The 12,815-nt window shown below is 40.9% G+C and overlaps 1 protein-coding gene and 1 long non-coding RNA gene across 2 annotated transcripts; both read left to right on the forward strand.

Moving 5' to 3' along the window:
* The first annotated feature begins 183 nt into the window (after positions 1–183).
* On the forward strand, positions 184–10,734 carry LOC110743053. Its single transcript, XR_002521483.2, has 4 exons — positions 184–304; positions 1,046–2,213; positions 10,207–10,246; positions 10,376–10,734. It is a non-coding gene; the product is annotated as an uncharacterized LOC110743053 (long non-coding RNA).
* A 568-nt stretch (positions 10,735–11,302) lies between these two features.
* On the forward strand, positions 11,303–12,791 carry H1-4 (H1.4 linker histone, cluster member). The gene has a single exon (XM_003897174.5). It carries the CDS (start codon positions 11,383–11,385, stop codon positions 12,040–12,042), a length of 660 nt encoding a protein of 219 aa, XP_003897223.1. The 5' UTR covers positions 11,303–11,382; the 3' UTR covers positions 12,043–12,791.
* The last annotated feature ends 24 nt before the right edge of the window (positions 12,792–12,815 follow it).

Here is a 12,815-nt window from a genome sequence, read left to right on the forward strand (position 1 = left end):
TGGAGTCTTGCCCTGTCACCCAGGCTGGAGTACAGTGGCACAATCTTGGCTCACTGCAACCTCTGCCTCCCAGATTGAAGCAATTATCCTGCCTCAGCTTTCCCTAGTAGCTGGAATAATAGGCATGCACCACCAAGCCCAGCTAATTATTTTTGTATTTTTAGTACAGATGGGGTTTCACCATGTTGGCCAGGCTGGTCTCCAACTCGTGACCTCAGATGATCTGCCCACCTCGGCCCCCCAAAGTTCTAGGATTACAGGCGTGAGCCACCGCGCCTGGCCATAGCTGACATAAATTAAACAGGTATGTTATACTTAAAACATGTTCTTCCGTTAGCAGTTCTAAGCAAATCTGCCTCCAAAGGCCAAGGAAACTGAGATGCAGAAGAAGGATGATGACAAATCAAGAAAGAAACTTTTAATAGGGACTTATAAACAGAAGCCATGTCTTCCATGGCATCTAGACAACTTGGTGAATCTGTCCACCTGCCATTACCCCACCCCAAACCCCAGGGCTTATAGATGTAGGGAATTTGCCTAACGGCAGGATTTATAGTAAGTATGTGTTTACAATAACATCGAGATTGTTTTGACTTAAGGTCAGGATTTATGATAAGTACTGGGAAGTAGAAATCTTAGAGGCATTCCCAGAACTGGGATTATTTAGAAGTCAATACAGCAGCCGGGCGCGATGGCTCACGCCTGTAATCCCAGCACTTCGGGAGGTCGAGGCGGGCGGATCACGAGGTCAGAAAATCGAGACCATCCTGGCTAACACGCTGAAACCCCGTCTCTACTAAAAATACAAAAAATTAGCCGGGCGTGGTGGCGGGCGCCTGTAGTCCCAGCTCCTCGGGAGGCTGAGGCAGGAGAATGGCGTAAACCTGGGAGGTGGAGCTTGCAGTGAGCTGAGATCCCACCACTGCACTCCAGCCTGGGCGACAGAGCGAGACTCCGTCTCAAAAAAAAAAAAAAAAGTCTGGTGATCACCTAGAAAATGAAGAGTTCATAGAATGGTGAATTGTTCATTGTATCTTTTCCACAGTGCAGAACGCAGTACTCAAGTGTCCCTGGGATAGAGGAGCCAATTGATCAGGAGACCACTGCTTGATGAAAATGTCTTTTATTACAACTCTACGCTCAGAAATTATCTTCTAATTTGTGTCTTTGTCTGTAGACCAGAATGTAATGCAATAAACATACCTCTGATAAGTATTTTTAATATGTAGTATATCTTTCATTATAAGTTGATAAAGTAATGGTATGGCTTATAAACCTATCTCATGTGAATTTAAGTTTGAATAATCATAGTAATAGATATTCTTACTATATGTCAGACATTGTTAAAAGCACTTCAAAAATATTGTCTACTCCTACCAACAATCCCACTAAAGTAGGTAATAGTTGTAACTTAAGTTTTTGCCCAGTTATATAACAACTCCCCACATCTTGGTGGATAATAACAAGAAGGGATATTTCTGGCCCAAATTCTATTTCTGTATGGATCAGCAATGGCTCTGCTCCACATTTTCTTCATAGACAGACCCAAGCTGAGCTAAACTGACATAAAGGGATCTCAATGCTCTCAAAGATTCTGCAGGGAAGTAGACACATGGTACTTCTACTCATATTTTATTGACCAAAGCAACTCACTTGTAAAGACTGATATATAGATAGTAGGAAAGAGTGCTCCTTACATGGAGAGGAATATAGTAAACCCATATCAATGGGCAAGGATATATAATACTCCCCAAAAGGGCAGTAAAATCATGGGAGCAATAGTACAATTTACCGCAATATTCTTATCTAAATTTTAGGCATGAGAAAATTGAGAAATAGAGTTTAGTAAGTTTCTTAAAGTCACCTAGTAAACGATACAGGATTGAGATTGAAATGGAGTGGTCTGTCTCCATAACTCTGACACCCAGACTCCAAGATGGCTCAGTGAATTCTCACTTTCTGGCATTCACAGACTTGTGTATCTTGAGTATCTCCCTCCCAAATTGGATAGCTCTGACCTATGAAACTAACAAATATTGTGACTCCCAAGGTTAAGTCATAAATGATATTGTGACTTCTGTTTTGCTGTCTCTTGAATCACTCTGGAGGAAACCAGCTGCAATATACTGAACCCTTGTGTAGCTCTACAAAAGGTCTCATGTGCCAAGGAACAGAAGTCTTCTGCTGATAGCCAACATCAACTTGCCAGCCAGGTAATCCATCTGGGAATTTTCCAGTCCCATTCTTCAGCTTAAGTATGCAGATGACTAAAGTCCATGCAAATAGCTTGCCTCCAATCTCATGAGAGATCCCATATTGAAACTACTGTTCACTCACCCTCAAATTCCTGAATCATGGAAACCATGTGACATAATGAATTTTTTCTATTATTTTAAGCCCCTAAATTTTGGGACAATTTGTTTTGTAGCAGTAGAGTCCATATCAGAGTCGATATGTTTAAACACTTTGCCAAGCTGCCACCACATATAAATTAGTGATCATGTGTAAACAGATAATCCTTATATTTACAAACCAGCAAATTCATGTAATGTAAGGGAAATGGAGAGTAAAAAGTAAAGAGATATTAAGGAAACAATTATAGGAAGTATCATAGATAAAGAGAGAAACAGAAAAACTGAAGATACACAAGAAGGCCAAATACAATGTGTTCATTAAACCACCTCTTCCAAAGACAGTGGCCAGAACTTTGAATAAATAGATGCTGAAGAGATTCTTTGAAAAAATGATTATAGGTTCAATATTAAAGTAAATGGAAGGGTTGCTAATATCTCCAAAACCAATGTTTTTCACCCTGCCGCCTATAACATAGTATTTCTTCAGTATTCTGATTGCTATTCATGAAGTCCATAGTTGGTTGTCATCAGCTTTACTGAAATTAGAGAGGGGAGGGGAGAAGAGGGAAAAGGTGAGGAAGGGAGGAGAGGACTGCCCAAACATGGTCTCCACATGCTTCTTGGCTTTCACAGACCACAATGGCCTCAGAATAATAAAATTTCTTATGAGATAGTTTAGAGACACAAGCCTGAAGAGTCAACAAAATTAAATATGCCAGCTTTTACAACCGAGAGAATGTCCATGAGGAGTAGACTAGATAAGTAAATACATGGGGCCAAATTCATAATATGAAATAGCAATGCAGATCAACAAACTTGAGCTTTCTGCATCAATATAAGAAAGAGGAATGAATCCTAGTGAAGGAAAAAAGAGCAAGGCACACAATAATACACTATGATTTCCCATATATGAATTTCAGAAAGAGGACAAACTGAATCATACTGTTCATGGATACATATGTACAAAAAAAAACCTAGAAAATGATTTTAATAAAAGTTCAGATAATTGGGAGAAGGAGAGTACAAAGGGAATAGTATCTGGATGTCCAGGGCCACTAAGTAGATATATTTTAAAAAATAAACTTTATCATATTTTTAAGAAAAACATATCGTTTGTTTTTGTTTTTTGTTTGTTTCTTTGAGACAGAGTCTCACATTGTCACCCAGGCTGGAGTGCAGTGACAGGATCTTGGCTCACTACAGCCTCCACCTCCTGGGTTCAAGACATTCTCCCACCTCAGCCTCCTGAGTAGCTGTAATCCCCACCACCACGCCCAGCTAATTTTTTTGTATTATTAGTAGAGACAGGGTTTCACCATATTGGCCAGGCTGATCTCAAACTCCTGACCTCAAGTGATCCATCCACCTCAGCCTCCGAAAGTGCTGGGATTATAGGCGGGAGCCCAGCTCTAGAAACATGTTGTTTGCTAATAAAGAAATCCATGCTGACAGTAGAAATTTTGAAAACACATAAAGGTTTAGATACAATAATAAAAATAATTTGTATTTCCACCACTATGGAGACTCTCTGTATCACAGTTTGGTGTTTTGCATTTTTTTCTTTTTCTTTTTACCACCTATGAAAAGCATTCTTTTTTTTTTTTTTTGAGAGGGAGTCTTGCTCTGTCACCCAGGCTGGAGTGCAGTGGCGCAATCTCGGCTCACTGCAAGCTCCGCCTCCAGGGTTCACGCCATTCTCCTGCCTCAGCCTCCCAAGTAGCTGGGACAACAGGCGCAGGCTGCCACGCCTGGCTACTTTTTTTGTATTTTTAGTAGAGACGGGGTTTCACTGTGTTAGCCAGGATGGTCTCCATCTCCTGACCTCGTGATCTGCTCGCCTCCGCCTCCCAAAGTGCTGCGATTACAGGCGTGAGCCACCGCGCCCTGCGAAAAGTGTTGTAACATGGTGAAATACTAAGAGAATTATTTTTGCAAAAAATTGCAAAAAAAAAGGTGCAAATATAATATACAATGTTTCTTATTTTCAGCAACTATTTTCCTCTAATGTTAATGTTTTGTATAACCATATACAATGATCAGAAATAGGAAATAGACGTTGCTAAAATGTTAACTAAACTTCAGACCTATTCAAATATTACACATCTTCCCACTGATGTTCTTTTTCTGTGTCAGAATCCAGTTCTGGATCCCACACTGAATTTAGTCACTATTTGTTTCTTAGTCTCTTTAAGTCTGTATTAGTTCTGCAGTCTGTTCTTATATTTATCATGTTCACACTTTTGAAGGGTGCTGATCGGTTATTTTGAAGAATATCCCTTAATGAATGTCTTTTATTTCCCCCCCACTGGAGTGAGTTTCTGTGTTTTTGACAGGAAATACTACAAAAATGATAAAATGTCCTTCTCAATGCAATGAGTTTATGATACACAGATGCCTTCTTACTTTGTGATGTTTACTTAGCTAAGGTGGTGATTGCTAGTATTCTTCAATGTAAACTTATTATCTTTTCCTTTGTAGTTGATAAGGTAACTTGGAGAAGCAAATCATGCTTCCTAAAATTTGCCCACTAATTTTAGCATCCATTGATGGATTTTATGTGAGGCAAGATCACTATATTGTTTGCCTAATGACCATTTTCTGTTTCCCTCCTTCCTTCTACATTTACTAATTGCAATTATACTGGAAGGAAGAATTTTCCCTTCTTTTTATTTATAAACATATAAATATATATGTTAAAATCCAATATTTATTAGAGATCTTTTTTTTTTTTTTTTTTGAGACGGAGTCTCGCTTTGTCACCCAGGCTGGAGTGCAGTGGCGCGATCTCGGCTCACTGCAAGCTCTGCCTCCCGGGTTCACGCCATTCTCCTGCCTCAGCCTCCCGAGTAGCTGGGACTACAGGCACCCGCCACCACGCCCTTGTATTTTTTTTAGTAGAGACGGTGTTTCACTGGGTTAGCCAGGATGGTCTCGATCTTCTGACCTCGTGATCCGCCCGTCTCAGCCTACCAAAGTGCTGGGATTACAGGCTTGAGCCACCGCACCCGGCCTTTTTTTTTTTGTTTTTTTAAGACAAGTTCTTGCTCTGTTGCCCAGGCTGGAGTGAGTGATGCAATCACAGCTTACTGAAGCCTTGAAATCCTGGTTTCAAGGGATCCTTCTACCTCAGCCTCCCATGTAGCTAGTACTACAAATGCAAACTACCACACCTGGCTAATTTTTTTTTTACAGGGTTCATTTTAGTTAATATTATTTTTCCACCAATGAGAACACTGTTATTATCTACAAAGAGATCATTTTACTTATTTGCTTAATAGTAATGTGCACATGAAGTAGTTTCAGAATTGATAACCCATATTAATAACAAATACTTTAACTAAATTTAGTATATACTATACTAATCCATATATACTAGATTACAGTGTGTATGTATATGTATATATGGGTTTTTTTTTTTTTTGTCTTAACCTTAAAGTATGAAAGTAAATTTTTTTTGTTTGTTTTCTTTTTTTTTTTTTTTTTTTTTTGACATGAGGTCTTGCTCTATCACTCAGGCTGGAATACAGTGACATGATCTCGGCTCACTGCAACCTCTGCCTCACTGGTTCAAGTGATTATCTTGCCTCAGCCTCCCAAGTAACTGGGATTACAGGTGTGTGCCACCACACCTGGCTGTTTTTTTTTATTTTTAGTAGAGACTGAGTTTCCCCATTTTGGTCAGGCTGGTCTCGAACTCCTGACCTCAGGTGATCTGCCTGTCTCGGCCTTCCAAAGTGCTGAGATTACAGGTGAAAACCAACGCCCCTGCCCAGGGAGTATGCAATTAATATTGTATTCCAATGTTACTTAGGTTAACTTTTATCTCCTTCCCTCCCTTAAGTGTTACTATGTTACTAAGTTAATACAGCTTGGTTTATTTGTTTAATTCCTTGTATTCCATTTTGTATCCCCCATTTCTATCAGTTTTAATAGTTTGTATAATAGTTTATTTTGCTGGTATATGAAACATTACTATAATTGTAAGAGTCACTTATATGAAAAGGTATACTCAAAAAAGTTTCAATCCCTTCTTAAAGTCCTTACTGTTTTTTCCCATTCCTCCTTCTTTCCCCCCTGTTTCTTTCTCATTCACCTCCCACAGGTAGCCAATGATTTTTAGTTTTTGGTTTATCATTTCTATATTTCTTGTGCACAAATGAATAAAAAATTGTGTGTTTTCTTATATTCCCTTCTTTCTCAGGAAAGGTCATTGTATTTTGTATATTCCTTTGGACTTTGCCTTATCACTTAAATGTATATCCTGGAATTTATACTAGTTCATAGAGATCTTAGTTAGTCATTTTCGTAGCTGCATATTACTACACTGTGTAAATGCATCCTACTTTATCCAACCACTCTCTTATGTAGGGGCATTAAAGTTGTTTGAAATATTTTATAATTCCAAATATTGCTGTGATAAATAACCATGGTTGTGCAAATCACAGCTTTAATTATTGACTTAAGTAAAAAGAAAACAATTTTGAAGATAATATATAGTCCATCTATCTAGTATAAAGTACTTCTTTTCCAAACTCTGTCTTTAATGAAACAATCATGGTAACATTATATTAAAATACAGAAATTCAGAATTAAGCTCTTCAAGTGAAGAACTGTGAGGTAAAAGCAACCAAGCACAATCTTCTCTTTTCTTTCAACTTTTCTGCAAAGCACATTGTTCTCCTTAGTTCATAGTTATATTTGTAGCTGCATATTACTGCTATCATGTCCAAAATAAAAGCAATTAGCGTGTCCCCCATTTTCCAATACTCAGGGTACCTTAGAGACTTTAAAAATGCCAATGATAAGAAATTGCTTTCTTAGCTCATTAAAGAATAACATACTTGATAATATTTTATGACTATAAAAGCTCAAGAAATTTCACAAGGAAGACATACTATCACTGTAGACATGTGAATAGGCACAGCAGAAATGTCTTTTACTTAGGGGCCTAAAACAAAGAATTGTGTATATAACTAAAACTACATGCAGTGAAAACTGGTATTTTATATTCTATTCTAATTCCCTAAAAAGAAAAATAATTTGGCCTTGACAACTAAATTGATTTCACAACTTTTCATGCGTGTTCAGACCTGAAGTTTGAGAAAACACTGTTTAATAAGCATACACGCTTTGAAGTAAAACCAATGTGCCCTGGAATCTGGAATGTACCTCTTACCATTAGTTTTCTCAAGATAACTTCTTAACCTCTGCATGTCCATTTCCTCCTATATAAAGTGGAGATACTATCCATAACAGAGGATTCTTACACTGATTAAGTAAGAATGCAGGTAGCTCAGGCTGCAGCCCAGTTGTAGTGGAAAAAAAAAAAATTTGCAGATAGCACATAGTACAGTAGCCAACAAATGGAAAGGATAAATATCATTAAAAATGATAAAAAGGATAAGGAATGTAGATGCTGTACTAGAGGATTCAAGTAGTTCACAGAAAGCCAAGGTTCAGTCTACCTTCTGTGGTTGGAAAATAATGACTTATTGGATGATTACTTACTCTCCTTTCTCCTTCTTCAGCCCACTATAGTGGCCAGGCAGGTGTGAATTAAAGGAAGTCAAGATTGGACTAATGCTGACCCGTCTTTCCAATATATGGTCATATTCAGCATGGATATCATTTCTAAGATCTCCATAAATCCATGGGAGAACTCACATGACAGGAAACACATTTGCCCTGTTGGTCATCTCTAGTGAGTTCAGCAGAGCTCCCAAACTTGGCCCGGCATAAGAGTGACATGAGAAATCTGATAAATATTTAGATTCTGAGGACCTACTGAAGAGTTATGACATCAGAATAATCTTGAACAAGGTCTCATAATCTGTTTAAAACACATGCATGACTGGGTGGCTCATGCCTGTAATCCTAGCAGTTTGGGAGGCCAAGGCGGGTGGATCACTTGAGGTCAGGAGTTCAAGACCAGCCTGACCAACATGGTAAAACCCTGTCTCTACTAAAACTACAAAAAATTAGCTGGGTGTGGTAGTGGGTGCCTGTCATCTCAGCTACTCAGGTGGCTGAGGCAGTAGAGTTGCTTGAACCCTGGAGGTGGAGGTTGCATTGAGCCAAGATCTTGCCACTGCACTCCAGCCTGGAAAACAGAGCGAGACTCCGTCTCAGTCTCAAAAACAAACAAAACACATGGGCCAGGCGAGGTGTCTCAAGCCGGTAAATCGCAGCACTTTGAGAGGCCGAGGTGGGTGTATCACCTGATATCAGGAATTGGAGACCAGCCTGACCAACATGGTGAAACCCAGTCTCTACTAAAAATACAAAAGTTAGCTGGGCGTGGTGGCAGTCGCCTGTAATTCCAGCTACTTGGGCTTTTGAGACAGGAGAATTGCTTGAACCCCGGAACCGGAGTTTGCAGTGAGCTGAGATAGCGCCATTGCACTCCAGCCTGGGTGACAAGAGCGAAACTCCATCTGAAAAAACAATAATAAAATAAAAAATAAGACATATGCATGAACATGTGTGTGTGCACACACACCTAGTTCTGAGATAGCCAGCCCACTGATCAATAAGAAAGTGAGGCCTTTTGTTATTGTTCATATTTCATCACCAACAAATATCAAATAGATGCTTGATTTAATAGTGGCCAGTCCTCAATCTCTGTCACCCAGGCTCAAGAGCACGTTCACTGCAACCTCCAGCTTCCTGGTTCAAGGAATTTTCCTCCCTCAGCTTCCCAAGTAACTGGGATTACAGGCGCATGGACACCACCATACCTGGCTAACTTTATTATCATTATTATTATTATTATTATTATTATTATTTTAGCAGAGATGGGGCTTCAGCATGTTGGTCAGGCTGGCCTCGAACTCCTGATCTGAGGTCATCCATTCGCCTTAGCATCCCAAAGTGCTGGGATTACAGGCATGAGCCACTGCTCCCAGCCCATGCATTTCGAGGCAGAGACAGTGGTTGCAGTGAACAGAGATCCCGCCATTGCACTCCAGCCTAGGTGACACAGTGAGACTCTGTCTCAAAAAAAAAAAAAAAAAAAGAGAGAGAGAGAAAAGAAAACACACCACAGTTTAAAGGGGCAAGCAGTGGAAACTGAAAGACCACAGAATTTGGAGTTTAACTCCTTCCTAGCCATGAGGAATACACTGGATAAAGTGAGGCATGTGAAAGCAAACTTCCATGTGTTGTGTAACTTTCAGCCATTTACAGGAGTGGTTTTTGTTGTCATTAAATAGATATAATGTTACCATTCTGGAATCAAATGCCCATATAATCAGTTTCCCTATTATGTTTTGGAGATTTATTCATCTCCCTTTTTATTTCAATAAACACCAAAGGACATATTAAAAACATTGATAATTTACATCACTTTTATACCAAATTCAACATTAAACAGTATTGTGTTGACACATTTCACTCGTGTTATATCAAAATTCTATATTCTCTTTATTTCAGTAGCAGAATTTTTGTCTGGAGATTTTGGGCAATGAAATTAAAATTTAAAGTGATATCCAACGCCAAATTATAATCAGCCACATCCACAGAACAGTATCATATCAACTTATAGCATTGGGCAAAATTTTATTTTGTTTCCATGATAAGTGGCTTGTAGTTCCACCCATACTGTTCCAGCCATACCGTTATTCAGAAATAATTCTTTTAGTTGGGCTTTCATTGCCAACCTACATACACTCTTCTTGGTTGGGCAACTACCTAAAGAGATTTACTCAGACATTGTTCAAAGGATGTTTTCAGAGGGCAATGATTTATAATAGCTTAGATAGACTCTCAAAGCTCTGCTTCTGAGATCGAAATTTGAACTTGTCATTTAATCACTACATGTCACTTATTTTTCTTTCTATTGCGCTCTGCGAAGCGTTGGGATACAGTCTTCAGGGGGATTGAAACCATACATGGTGAGTGGACTAGTCATTCCTCAACTATTCAGTAATAATAGCGGCTGGGCTTCTCTAATAATGGGAGTACATATGTTTCAATATACAGTTCTTATTTATTTTCCCTTATTATCAATGTTTGAATTCCAGCTCTAAGCTACTTTATTGCAATTTGGTTCTGAAGCATATGCCAAAAGCACTCAGCAAGGCTGCAGACAAATGCTTTAAAGAAAAGTGCACCTCCACTTCCAGTGACTTTATGAACATCACATTCGAAAATTAATCTTTTTTCAACTCTGTACCCTGAGTATATTTTGGACTTCCCTTCGTTCCCAAATACCCTGAATTCAAGGTATCTCAATCCATGGAGCAGTTGTCCAGAGAAGAGAGAAGCAACAGCCCCGCCCCCAACCCTTGGGAGCAGAAAGGGAAAGAATTATCCAAAGGAATTGTTTTAAAACTCAGATATAGCGGACAGATGTAAAACTATGGCTGCATAGATTGATGTCCCAAGGGTCCAAAACTTAATGTCAAATGAGGAATAATTTGTTTAGCATTAAACTAAACCAGTTTGATGAACTCAAATGCCCTCGGCTCAATAGGCAGGACTCTCCGAGGAGCCTGTGTTACTTCCCTCACTTAAGTGCAGATTTGTAATAAAAATCTTAATGCCAGTGGCATGCTTTTTGGATATATCAGAAGCTAACCACTTGGAGAATCATATTTGAGAGGTCAGAAAACTCCACAGTTAAAGATCGGTTTATAATTTACGAAGAAAATAGAAAGTTTTGTTTCTCTGAGTTGAAATTTGCCAAGCACGGCGGGAAATATTGCAAGTTTTTGGCACAAGGCTTTGTGCTTTCCTCATAATTTGAGATCTGCGTGAAGCCTGAGGGTTCGGGGATCATTATCTGAGAAAAACCGGGTAGTTCGGTGCAGACAATTTTTATATTTTTGGCTTTTTTTGAGGTGTAACAAACACAACTCGGGATCCGAGAGGACACTCTGCGGCTGCCAGCGAGGCGGGCTGGACAGCGCACCAATCACGGCGCAGCTCCGCCCTATATAAACGGGCGGGCGCAGCGCCGCGGCCCGAGTCCCGGCCAGTGCCTCTGCTTCCGGCTCGAATTGCTCTCTCTCTCACGCCTGCCTTCAACATGTCCGAGACTGCGCCTGCCGCGCCCGCTGCTCCGGCCCCTGCGGAGAAAACACCCGTGAAGAAGAAGGCCCGCAAGTCCGCAGGTGCGGCTAAGCGCAAAGCGTCTGGGCCCCCCGTGTCCGAGCTCATTACTAAGGCTGTTGCCGCCTCCAAGGAGCGCAGCGGTGTATCTTTGGCCGCTCTCAAGAAAGCGCTGGCAGCCGCTGGCTATGACGTGGAGAAGAACAACAGCCGCATCAAGCTGGGTCTCAAGAGCCTGGTGAGCAAGGGCACTCTGGTGCAGACCAAGGGCACCGGCGCATCGGGTTCTTTCAAACTCAACAAGAAGGCGGCCTCCGGGGAAGCCAAGCCTAAAGCTAAAAAGGCAGGCGCGGCCAAAGCCAAGAAGCCTACAGGAGCGGCGAAGAAGCCCAAGAAGGCGACGGGGGCAGCCACCCCTAAGAAGAGCGCCAAGAAGACCCCAAAGAAGGCGAAGAAGCCGGCTGCGGCTGCTGGAGCCAAAAAAGCGAAAAGCCCGAAAAAGGCTAAAGCAGCCAAGCCAAAAAAGGCGCCCAAGAGCCCAGCGAAGGCCAAAGCAGTGAAACCCAAGGCGGCTAAACCAAAGACCGCCAAGCCCAAGGCAGCCAAGCCAAAGAAGGCGGCAGCCAAGAAAAAGTAGGAAGTTCCTTTGGCCAACTGCTTAGAAGCTCAACACAACCCAAAGGCTCTTTTCAGAGCCACCCACCGCTTTCAGTAAAAGAGCTGTTACACTATCAGGGGGTGTGGCCGGGGAAAAAAAACGACGCTAAGTAGGGGCGGGTCTCCCGGGAACAAAGTCTGGAGAGAGGAGCTGCTTTTGACCAGGGGGTCATTTCGCGTTCCGTCGGCCAAGCAGGAGTGCAGCCGCGTCATTGAGCTTTTATTGCGTTTTCGAATTCTGGAGTTAAAACCCATTTCGACCTCCGTAGTACTTAACACTTAGCGAGACTCTGGCCTGCAAATAGCATGGGAAAAAAAGTCGGGATTTTCCCGGGCTTCTAGGCTGGGACGTATGAGTTCCGAATAGAGAACAGTATCAATTTCCGTGCTGGCTCCCTACAGAGTATGGCAAGCAATGAAGGAGTGCAGAGGAGTACGTCTCGACACAGGTGGCATAGTACACTATTTCAACCACTGCCACAACTAAAAATTAGAAATTGACACTGCAGAAAATACTTGGTCCTTAAATGTAGCATTTGCATAGATGGACTTCCCAAACGCAAAACTGCCAGACTTACAGGGATATCCCAATTACCATGACTTCTGTATGCAACGAGTCCTATAATTTGTTAGAGGAAGAAAGAGAATGTGAGCTCTCCTAATCTAAAGTATCTTTCAGTATAAGTTCTGACACCATAACGCTAATAAAAAGTGTGATCTCAAAAACAACTGCTCCAAGAGAAGTGCACAGCT

Source organism: Papio anubis, chromosome 6, assembly GCF_008728515.1.
Source record: "Papio anubis isolate 15944 chromosome 6, Panubis1.0, whole genome shotgun sequence".
In the NCBI taxonomy this organism is placed as follows: Eukaryota; Metazoa; Chordata; class Mammalia; order Primates; family Cercopithecidae; genus Papio; species Papio anubis.